General features: G+C 39.3%; 1 protein-coding gene across 1 annotated transcript in view; it reads right to left on the bottom strand.

Annotated features, from left to right (window-relative positions):
- Nucleotides 1–12696, bottom strand: part of alk (ALK receptor tyrosine kinase) — a 236810-nt gene that overhangs the window by 134053 nt on the left and 90061 nt on the right. Inside the window, exon 2 of the mRNA XM_027020557.2 lies at nucleotides 7813–7926. Within this exon, the coding sequence (XP_026876358.2) occupies nucleotides 7813–7926 (114 nt within the window). The remainder of the gene's footprint in view (nucleotides 1–7812; nucleotides 7927–12696) is intronic.

The raw sequence follows: 12696 nt of genomic DNA, 5'->3' as shown, positions 1-12696 counted from the left end.
ATGGTTTGCATTTATCCTTCCCCTGGATAAGCAGAATATAAAAGTACAGAAGTGACATAAGAAAACACCTGCCAAACACAAGTGAGCAAAGGTAAGAGCTTTCTGCAAAACTTAATACTTTCATCTACCATTAAAGCACTCATATAAAATAAAAAAATAAAAAATGCACTGTGTACCGAAGGATCTAAGACTTGTGACATTTTGGCTCATCCTCTCTTTCATGCACCTTGTCACTGCTGTGGAAACTGTCTGTGTATGTCTCACTCAATGTTGTACAAATTGATCTAGGTCACAAACTCAAAAGAGAGGCTTTCTACCTAATGAGCTGGCTCTGTCACATCCACTGCACCAGGACCTGGTAATGTTGCATGACTGTACAATGGCAAAATCGTCTGGTTTTATCCTTTCAACAGCAGTTCTTTTTTTTTTTTTTTTTTTTGAGATAACTACAAAGGCAAGAGTTTGTCAAAAGAAATAAAAAGTCATTGAATGACATAGAGAAGCTCAGAACACAATGAGAGCCCCTTTCAAGTTTCAAAAAACAACGTAACATCTGTAAGTATGAAATTATTATTTGGCTTATTTGCAGAGAAATGTAATACCACTACACAAAATGAACAATGAGTTATGTGTATTTCAGTATTGCACCACACAAACACATATAGTACATTAGGACTCCTTTCTATTGCAAACAGGTGAAGGCAATGACTCAACAATGTCTGTGAAAACGTTTGCATATTTTGTGCTGCACTGACACCCACTGCAGCACTTTGAATTGATGGTTTACCAAATGTTCAAGGACATATAGTTTACTGACCATTTATCCTTATTTAAACCTCTTGTTTGTTCTGTCTTAATGGCCCAGAATGTGTAATATATCCACTTAGATATCACTCAGTGTAAACACTAACACTTGTAAGGATCAGCTAATTTCCAATCAAACCCTACCAATTCACAAGTATTTCTTATTTTGCAATGCTTTGAAAGTTAGTCCATTTAAAATAATGTATACATAGGTTTAGTGTGGATATATGTGAACTTTTTTTTTCTCTGGAAGCAGAGACATGAAATAAAATTACATCACAGTAATCAAGAACTTGAAATCCACTTTCTCTAGTATATTTAATCACCACCCCAAAAGACAAAATACCCCCAAAATGAATGCGGACAAAGTTTGAAAATATCCAAGCCTTTAGACAGTTCACATGAATGATAGCTCCAGATAAAGACAGAGCAAAAACCAGATAAACAATAAGATAAAAAAAATCCCTACTCAAAAGCATTCATCAGGCCTTGGAGACTGTAGAACTTCATAGAAGTCCGCCTCCACTGTAAGTGTTCTGACTCAATTGATTCAGCTTGGTTATTAGCTGATAAGCTGTTTGGGAGCTTGAGCAGTGAGGCACTTAACTGTGTAGTGTTGTAGGCCCTGCAGCACTTGATCTTGAGAATGCTACACAAGACTTTATTCCACCATTGAGTCAAGCTAGTTAGACGCTCAGGAGAACACTGCTTAATATTGTAAGTATGTAAAACACTTCTGAAGGCCGTGCATTGAAGAGGATTCTTGGATTATCCTGTTTATTTTGGTTGCAGCATTCACAAGATTTTTAAAAATTATTTTTAGAAAAAGAAAGAAACAAACATCAAAGAAACTAGAATATTTAAAGAAAATAAAATACTTTTGAAAAACCAACACATTTTCACTGCATGCAATTACTTTTATGATCATTAACATCCATTTCTCTAAATTAAAGCATATGGACAGTATAATGGAGTTGTAGTGAAGAGTTAAGTAACTTTAAACATGTCATAGGGCACCACCTTTGTAGCAGTGATTTCGTGAAATTTTTGGCCTGCTAGATCTGGCTTGGTCTGTAAGTGTGATTACTGAAAAAAAATGGAAATGTCTGAGAGTAACAACAGCTCAAGTAGTAGACAACGCCAAACTCATAGAGCAGGGTTGTGGAGTACTAAAGCCAAATTTGGGTTTGGGCTAGGCTCCTTAGTTCCATAAAAAGGTTCTGTTAATGCCACAGCATACCAAGGCATTTTACAAAGTTTATATTTTCAACTTTGCGGTAACAGTAAAGGAAAAGCACTGTCCTGTTCCAGCTGTGCCCTGTGTACAAATCAAGGTCCATAAAGTCATGGCCAGATGGAGTTTATTGTAGAGTAACTCCACTAGCTTGCACAGAGTTCTGACCTCAACCCTGCTGAAAACATGTGGGATGAAGCGACAACGTTCCGAGCTTCTCATCCAATATCAGTGCTTGCCCTCACAAATATGGATTGAATGGGCACAGACTGCCATAGACACGCTCAGAAATCATGTTGCAAATCTTGTAAAAAGACTTGAAGAAGAGTGGTGGCTGGAATAGCAGTAATGGTGGTGCCAACTCCATATTAATGCCCATGGTTTTGTGAAGGGACATCCAACAATCTCATATAGTTTTGACAGTCAGGTGTCCACATCCTTTGAGCCATATAGTGTCACATGCGGCTTAAAATATTTTCTCTGGTGTGCACACACCAATCACCTTATTAGAAACATTTACACACAATGTCTACTTAATTAGATATCTCCCATCATACATGTGCTTTTACAATTACATTTGTCTGTTATTATGCTACAATTGTCTATTGCGCTCTCAGGCAACCACTATCCTGTTCATCCCTGGTTAGTTTCTGACTACAGGACTACTGTTGAGCAGATATCATTCTCAATACCATAGTGACATTGACATTGTAGTAGCATGAAGCTGGTTTAATGATACCCACAGCTGCTTGGGTTCTTGCACATGGTAGTGTCACTATTGAATGATATTAAAACTACAGCATTTCTGTGATTAGTGAGCATATATTCACAGCAAATAAGGCTCAGAATCAAGTATCAAAATGTATGTTAAATCTAAAAAAGATCACAAATTGCAATTGGAGTTATATAGTTTTAATATTCAAACTAAGCATAATGTGTATCTATAACATTTTCCAAGTATTAGATCATAAATAGCATTAAATGTGATCTTGAAAAGGGGCCTCAATTTCTTAAAGGCTAAACCCAGATATTTTCAGAGCTTTCACATTTAAAGCAGCACAAGCTACTACAAGGTTTTGGTTCAAATTTGTCCCTGATCTCTGCATGCAACAACCAGCCAGGCCATAAGACATCACCTGTATATGTGAATACTAATACACAGGCCACCATGGTCAGCAGATATCTTGACATAAGGGTTGTCGTAATAAAGCACTGAGGAGTAGGGGTGGGTTGTAACTGCAGTAGCAAAGAACCTTTATGGGTCATAAATCTGTGAAATCAAAATGGCAAATTATTCCTTCTACACTTTATATGCCCCTTAGATGAGGCCAGATCATTAAAAAACCCTCCTTTCAGCAGGAATGGGCAGCAAGGAATCAGGCATTGGAGTGGGAATACCCATGCCAGGGAAACCCCACAAGTACCAATGCAGGGGGCAGCTTTCTATATAAAAGAATATCACAGGCTTTTGCATATTAGCTCCTTTACAGATGCCTGAGACAGGCTTCTAAAAAATATCTGTTAAGCAATCTGTAAAATCCAATTTTCTCATCTATCTATGCATATTAACTTAATGAGTGTTGGTTGCATATAAGACTGCTGTCCATGGCGACACAAGGATAGTAATCGAGCGCATCAATTAAATCACCACCTTGCAGTGAAACAGACACAGAATCAGGAGCCTGTTTGTTGATTAATGATATTCCTAATTGTGCAGACATTATATAAATGTGACTAGTAAATCTAACATGGATCATCTGCAGGCGCCATGATAAATAACATGCTGATTTATTGCAGACGTAGCAGTGGGTTCATTGCTGATGCCGGGTTTGATTTGAAGTGGGTGGCAGTGAAGACCTATAAAGAGAGTCCGCTTTGGGTTAATGAGCCTGTAATGTCAAAGTGACCCCGACCTCATTTATCACAGGGAGCTGAGATTGAGCACTTTGTTACCTCACCGTGTCAGGGGTCGGCTGGAAGCTGGCCAGGTGTTGCTGGTTTCTGCTCAGAATACAAATGGCTGTGCTCTGCCTAAACAATACTACAAGGCACCAGACAGGAGAACAAACAAAAATAATTGGTCCTCTGATTTGCATACAAGCCCTGCTGACACAAACCAAATTTAATTGTTATGTTTGAACATTTTCTTTGTGGGTGTAGAAATAAAAAAAAGCATGCTGTGTTGTGCACAAGTCCTCTTGGTAGGATGATGAATATATTTATTTTTGCAATTATGGGTGAAGCATGTAAGCTGTTGATCAGTTCTGTGACAGCAGGACTGCTGGAATGGACAATGCCTTCAGAGGCATCTGGGCATCCCTCCTCAGAATGGCTGCTACCCTGCTGGGTGTGAGGGGAGGGTGGATAAACGGATGAGTCATGAGTCAGACAGCTAAGATGCAGAGCGATGTGGACAGGCTAAATAAACCCGAGCAAAAAGCTCAGTACACCCCAGCTCAGACAGGTATTCATCTCCGACACCCCTAACTGGTGGTCGCTTTTCCTTAAGCAGGACTTCAGAGGAAAATCCAATTTCGGTTCTCATTTTGCTGCAGATGAGGCAAAATTCCAATGCTTTGTGTCCCAGCTGGAGGACATGGACAGGGAGCACACTGGGAGAAAAAAATCATGCTCAAAAAGAAGTGCAGTTGAAAAAGAGCTCAGGAATGAGCCTGGTGCCTGTGTCTCCCCTCCATAAGCCTTTACCGACTTGCACTCAGTCATATTTTGACATGGGGCACAAAGGGACCAGCAACAAAATGTCATAATGGCATCGGCACTATGCCCAAGTACAGAATAACGACCTGGTATGGTGAGGCAAGAGACTTAAAAAAGCACTACACAAATATATTTGCTGACAGTCTGCATAACCAGACCCAGGCCGAGAGACACCACGTGTATTTTATTTTAGGCCAACAAAAATGTCACACTGCAGGGAAAGTTGTTTGCTGTTTTCACCTGCACCATAAAAGGGAAAAGAAAAGTTACAGCAAAATAAGGAACTAGCAAAACTTAAAATGAGAAATTCATTCTTACCTCTGTAAAATCTTAAGAAACATATAATGATTCTAACATACTTTAAGTATAATGTATCAAGTATCAACTATACAATTATAAATATTCAAATTAAGGGCAGAGTCATATACATTTGTCTCTAACACTTTTGACATTTGCCCTTAGCCTGAAACCTGTTGCCACCCATGCAGCTGCATCTACATCTGCATCTTCCTAGTCAAACCTATTTCTCCAGCAGATGCCAGCCTGTGGTCTCCTGACACATGCCTGGCGTGCACTCCAGATGGGGCACTGGCTGCCTCTGGCAAAGCAGCTCTCCAAACAAGTGCACACATTAGTTCTAATGTCACAGTTGTGGAGGAGGGTCCACCTTGACGTGGAAGTTCATGGATATTGCAGCCCTTGCCTCCACCCCACTGTGGTGCTCATGCAATTCCCAGCCAAGACCTACCACCACCAGTGCTCACAGTAAATGCCAGCACATGGTATATGCTGGGAGGACAGTGACGATACTGTGTTGTGTGAAGTGTGAAATGCTACATCTTTGTCCATGCTGGTCATATCTCACCCAGGTCCAGGCTCTCTGAAAACAGGCCCTAGCAAAGCTGGTGGACCTGTGACTCCTAGTGGCAGAATTGGAATTGCCTTAAATGGATGTTTAACCAGTGGGAATAGTCGTATGCAAACTCTATTACGGTTAACACTATCGAGCTCTCTCATCTGTTGCAGTCAAACAGGCGCTTCTGCAGAGGAGACAGGTGATTCAGTGGCAATCAGCTTCAGAAAAAACAAGATCAGTGTCACTGACTTCTTGAATAACAACACTGCGAGGTGTTTTTCCCCCTCAATAGATTCTGTCATTCAGAAGTTGTCTGCCACAGAGAATATAGTTATATATAGGAATAGTTTTATCCTTTGACTTGGCTTTTTGCTGTTGGCTTTTTGTTTCTGATGACATGGTATGGGGATCGTGTTGTATGTCTGGACGAAGTGCATTCAGCTGCTTCATATCAGTCCCTTGCTGGACCACGTCAGCATGAATGATGATAGAAGCTGACAGCTGTCCACACACCGACTGGGGGATGGACCTGCCCAGCATAAATCAGAGGGCACACAAGCACCATGCTGACACCAATTACATGGGCCCAAGGGGCCAACGGCAGACACCCTGGCCCTGTTCTCCATGCGTTAGTTATGTTGGTGCTTTTCACAAACAGCTGGCTGACAGCTTTGTGAACTACTGCACTACCGAAAATTTGCAGCTGGCCTTGACCTTTGACATGAGCAGTGGCAAATGAAGGATCCTTACACATGCACTGCCACTGTTGAGTGATGTTCACAGGCTTGGCCTCTGATCAGAACTGGGCCATGAGGGTCACAGACACACAGCAGCTCAGGATCTAACGCCTGTGTCTTACAGTCACACACTCTGTGACTTAGTCTCTCATCCATACAGACAGGCAGTTTCAAAGGAAAATTGTTCTCTTTACCACTTAATCTTACACTGCCCTCCAGAAGTATTGGCACCCTTGGTAAAGGCTTTTTAGTTTCACAAATGATTTCACACTTGAAATGTATTTGAAATGATTCATACATTAGTTTCCCTTCCACTGGGATTTAATATGAGGTGACATGTAGGCAAAACAAGCATAGTAATTTTTTAACAAGGGTAAGATTAACACATGCTATTACCAATTTCCACTACAACTGCAATAATTTAACAAGTTACAAACAATTGGAGCTGCACTGAACCTGTCTTGAAGACAATGCAAGTGTATTTTGCGCAGTCATTTGGAAAGAGGAGGGTGAAGAACCATTTCATGAGATGGATACATACCAGGATTATCAAGGCTTTGAAACTATCCTTCAGTGACAAGAAAATCTTTAGAACCTGGGGTTCTCTAAGCATCATTGAAATTCAAATCAGGTTCTATGGTCAAATGAAGCATAACTAGCCAATTTTGGCAGAAAAAGCAAACAAACAAGCAAAAAGAAAAGTGAGTTTTGTATAAAAAGTCATGCAGAAATTATCTTAATTTCTCTGAAGTATGGCAGGGGGAACTGTAATAATGTGGAGCAGTTCTGGAAAGTTGTGAAAAACTTCATTACGTTATCTAGCATTCTGTGTGTTTAAACCAAGATTAAATGATGTTAGAATCCCAGTTCATTTATTGTATTCCTATGGTGCAGTTTATAATAGTAAGCATGACTGTGAATATAAACAACATATAATGAAAACAACCTTTGCGGCAGCTAAGCTATATACTGTGACCTGTGAAAAGTTCATGTGTTACAAAGCAATATCTGCATTTTTAAATAAGTTTTAATTAAGTGCTTTTATTATATTTTTATATTTATTATATGTTTTAATTAAGTGCTTTGTAAAGAAACCCCTATGGACTGGACAAGTTCATGTCTAGCTTTCTTGCTCGCTACCATTCTGTCTTCCTCTGTACATTTTTTTGTCTCCCCACTTGTCTGTTTCTGTCCCTCTCAATTTCTCTATCTGTTGTCCTCAGTATGTCTACTTATATCAATGCCTTGTTGCATCATGCCTAATATCCTTAGAATTTCTGAGGTAGGTATTGATCAGAGCAACCACATTCTTCATATTCGGCCTTAGACAGTCAGATGCTTTGCAAATAAGTGATGAATAAGAGAGAGACAGATATGCAGGCTGACAGGGAGCTGCAGGCATGTGTCATGGCCTATAACACACTCTTCTTCTCCCTGTAAGCAGCTGATTACAGGGGACTTACCTGTGGTTGGCGCTGCATCCTCTGGGAAAGCGACTTCTTCCTCCGCTATCCAGGAGAAGTTCCAGTATCTGAGGGATGTGTCTGTGTTTCCTGCACTTCTGGTTGATGTCAAGCCTGTAAACAGAACCATAGCATGTGGTAAGAATTTTATACTCTATGATACAGTGAATTTCCTGATTAGCTCCATGAGAGATAGGCATTAGAACAGCTTTAATAAAATGCTTCAGTGTTAAACCTAAAAAGAAATCATAATTCAGAATAGTTTAACATGGTTTTATGATGTTTTGCTTCGAATTCTTAGTTTTAGAATTGCAGATAGGGCCACAATATTTCTGATATACTTCATCAGGGCATAATTTTAGGACATGTTTTCATTGTCTGCAACTTTAAAATGAAGCTTTAAAAAAAAAAAAAACACCTTATGGCCATTTTAAGGGAAGAAAACACACTGGTAAAATAGTCACAATTATACTGCAAAACAACAACAAAAAACCCCACATATTTCTAAGTAAGTCAATTACTTTAGTAATTTACTCAAAATAAAAACTGAGTGAAATTAGTTAAAATCCATAACAACACATGAGAGAAAGATTAGGATGCACAGAACCATTTCACAACAAAAAAAGTCTAAATCCAATCCAAGCCAAATAAGATTCATTTTCCAGGATACAATTTTGCTTGTAAAAATGTTGATGTGAAATGAAATACTTTTGTGTGTGTGTGTGTGTGTGACAAAAACTTGGCTGCTGCAATGAAATGTTAATTTCAAGATTAATCACAGCAGACCAGTTTTTTTAGTGTGCTATTCAGCCGTTCCTAATGAGCTCAACTGGAGATGGAATATTCTAACAGGGGTTGGTCTTATAGTCAGTCTGGTCAGTGCATGAGGGATCTGCTAAGGGTTACTCTAACTCCTCACTGAAAGCAACGAACAGAGAGAGAAGCCAGTGTGCTGCATATCAGAGGAATGTGGGCATACCTAAATCCTTAAATCATTCGGAATGACCATTAAGCCAGAATCAATAGTAAACACAACATGACTTTCATATGGACCCAGCCAAATACAGTGAGAGCCTGGTGCAGGACCATGCTCTCAACTAGCTCATTCTCCTCCATTCCACACAGTTAATAAATGACAAGGAAGTACTTTTACACAAAACAAATCCACACAAACCCATTACAGAGTGCATGGGTTATGAAAGATTCCAACTTAGAACAACACTAGCATGTCTGGTTCACTTATTTTCCCTCATCCTCTCTTATCCAGTGACATTTTCTCCCATTTGTGCTTTACAGCTGTTTTCCACTCATCACATGCCTGCCTGGGGCTTGATGGGTCTCTATCCCTGGACATAATTTATATATATATATATATACATACACACACACACACACACACACACACACACACACACACCACACACACACACACACACAAGAAGCAGCACTACTCCATCATCTGATCAATGAGGCCGGAGATCCAGCTCTTCTCGCCTGCCTCCTCATCACCCCGCATCCACTTGGAGCGGCCAATCTTAGGCCTGCTCAGCTGCAGCAGTCTTCCTCTGTCTCAAAATAATTAAATAAGTAACAAACGCTCGATAGAAAACACCGCCGTGTAGAGGAACAGAAATGTGTTTGGAGGGACATGATGTACTGCTGGATTCGTAGGCTTTATTTGGCACTGGTTCAATGATCCTGAAACTCAATTACCCATGAAGGGGGTGGAGGGGTGAGGGGAGTTACATCACAAAATGCCCTTTGCCCTATCACATGTCTGTTTCTTTGCTAAATACCAGTGAATGGACACAAGATGGTCTTCAAAAGCTCATCACGCACAAGCCACACATGTTAAAGCAAAACCAAATCATTTCAGCATCAGCTTCATTCAACTTCTGACCAGTTAACCACCACATATATTTGTTAATCAAACATGAAACTATCCAAGGATGTTAAATGCATTCACGTAGCCCTTTGAAAACAATGATCTTGTACAATCTTGTATCCCCTTGTGTCCCTTGGTGTGACATGTCTGTGGCAATAATTGAGGAAGAAAACGTGAGAATAAACATGAGGCCCATAAAACACAAGTATTACAGTGAACACAGGGTGGATGGAAATCCCTCTGCTTGACCCAGTTCTCTACCCATAATCCCCCTGTGGCATAGTTTACATGTCACAGCAACAACCTCGCTTTATAGTAATTAAGATTGGATGTGGATACATACATTAATACTTGGATAAATTGATTACCCGTCCTCTCTTGGTGGATCATTAAAGGCTCGTCAAAGTCTACCAGTAAAGAAGAGGGTGGAAAAATGTCAGGGGCTGAATTAAACTCAGGCGATAGCACAAAGGAACACATTGATTTCTGTCAGGCTCAGTCCATCTCCACCTCTCTAGGATTTTGCACATGTGCGGGAACTTAGTAAAGTTGAAATTTACTAAGCAAAAGAATGCGCGTATGGCAGTGGTTGCTTAGTGGTTAACATACTTGCCTCTTAAACAGAAGGTTGCCAGTTCAAGTCCCCCCCCAATTGTGAAGTTGACTTTGTTAGTCCCCTGAGCAGCACCCCAAATTCCATTTAGTCATAATTGTATGTTGCTTTGGATAAAGGTGTCTGCTAAATGCTATAAATGAAGCCGTATGTTTTTTCCTGTAATTCGGTGTTTTGCTTTTTTGTGTGTTACTGTTCTATGAAATTGTGACCAATTATGCAATAAACCTCTGCTGAATATATTAAATTAGATCTCATGTATTCCACTTAAAGGTTTTACCATACAAAAAACATTATATTGTACTGAATTGTTAAAATAAACAATTAATTGTTAAAATAAACAATTAATAAGAAACCAAACCTTTATTCAGTTTTTTTCTTTTATTGTGCTGAGCAGTAACTACTGCATCTCAAATGTCCTAGACACAGTGCAGTTTTGTACTTAGTCTATTATCAGTTAGGTTCAAAACTAAATTTATTTTAAGAACTTTTATGTGCATATTTTATTTTGCCTTTTTCCAATAATACAATACATAAACAGAAAAACTGCATGCTTGGTTTCTATTAAATTATCATGTAATGCAATAAATATATGCTTTCCTAGATCTAGAAACATAGAAGTGAAACATCGATAGAAACATAACTATTGGTCCTTTTAAAAAATATATTTCCAATTACTACTTTAAACCTCTAAGCTCAGTTGCTGGCAATGTGCAGTAATAACATATTAAATATTTTTTGCTCATTCTTCAAAGAACCAAGTAAAACAAAGTTGTTGAAAATGCAGTCCAGGTTATGTTTGTTGCAAAATGAATTTTACTCAACAATAATCATGCCCAATGCACAACAATCATAATAAAATATCTCCACGTTCAATTCACACAAGCAATTGGAAATTTAGATTTTCATTGCTGTTTTTTCTATGTGCTTTGGGAGAGGAATAATTACTTCAGTGCTATGACATGCTGTTTGTCATTGCCTCAAATAACTGAAATTTCAGAACACAAAGCACGGATGAAAGTAACATTTGTCAGAGCAGGGTTTTTCCTGTGCAGACAGGTTTCTTATACGTTGCATGATCTTTTTTTGTCATCATAACTCGGCATATGGTCCACAACATCAAATGTTTTACTGCCAAGAGCCTCTCTTCAGCTTGTTTCATCAAGGGCTGATCTGGTGTGGTAGGGGTACTTGGCCTTCTTTTGTTTCACACAGATGAATTTTGCAGTCACACAAGGCACCATGCAACATTTTCTTTGAAGTGGAGGATATCCAAGATTCCACCTTTGGGATCCTGAGACCTTCTTTGTATCTCTCTGTATTCAGACTTGCCACTTCAGGAGCCTGAATGACCATATTTAGCATGCACTTTTAAAAGTGAATTTTTGTTTGCTAGAGGGTAGGCAATTGATCCAGTAGTTCACCCTTACCACTCCAAGACAACTGATCTTTACAAAATTGACATACATTTGATCATATTCCCCATCCCAAGTAACCCATATTATAATACTGTATATCTAAGTCCCTCATTTGACATGTCTTTGGAATGATGCAGGTTTTCCATGGGATATTAATAAGTCATATTAATGACTAAGACAAGTCGTAACTTGCAACTAATATTGGGACTCTACACTAATTCAATCAATTAATCAATTATTTTTTAATACAGGGTATGAAGGGGGGTTACTTAGTACCTCACCTCAGATGCTGGAACCTAGTATGACACAAACTGCAATCAGGCACTAAACTGCAATGCAAAACTTAACCAAAATGGTTATGACATAGGAAAATTAGATGAGATTCACCAGATTAGATTCAAACTAAATAATTGGACACCACCTGACAGCAGTTGTGCAACACATACTCTATTACTAAGTTAAATAATCCAAATGGCTGTGCATGCCTTATCAACAAAGCAGTTGTTTCCCTCCAGATTGCTTCTGTTGAGAAAGTTATAAGCACACCATAGATCAGAATGGGTGATGAACTAATTTATTTTTTATATCATTGCTGATGAGTGGAAAAGTGGCAGAAACGTTGTGAAAGCTAACTATGGCCCTCACTTAATTTAGTAGAACATCTGTCTCACTGTTCCATTTCAGAAGACCAGCCAACAGGAGGTGGAGTTAGTTCAGCCTCAAGCAGAGCCAATCATGAAGTCTGCATCTTATTTTACTCAGGCAACAGGTGTGACATCTTGATGATGCCACACTAGCAGTAATCATGTCCTGTAATAATGACTGGAACACTGTCGAAGGTACTGAAAGTTGTTTAACAGTTGATGATGATGATGATGATGATGATGATGATGATGATGATGAGGAGGAGGAGGAGGAGCAGGAGGAGGAGGAGAACGATGATGATGTGGAGGAGGAGCAGGAGAAGG

Source organism: Electrophorus electricus, chromosome 13, assembly GCF_013358815.1.
Source record: "Electrophorus electricus isolate fEleEle1 chromosome 13, fEleEle1.pri, whole genome shotgun sequence".
Taxonomy (NCBI): Eukaryota; Metazoa; Chordata; class Actinopteri; order Gymnotiformes; family Gymnotidae; genus Electrophorus; species Electrophorus electricus.
This window is presented reverse-complemented; position numbering and strand designations above follow the sequence as displayed.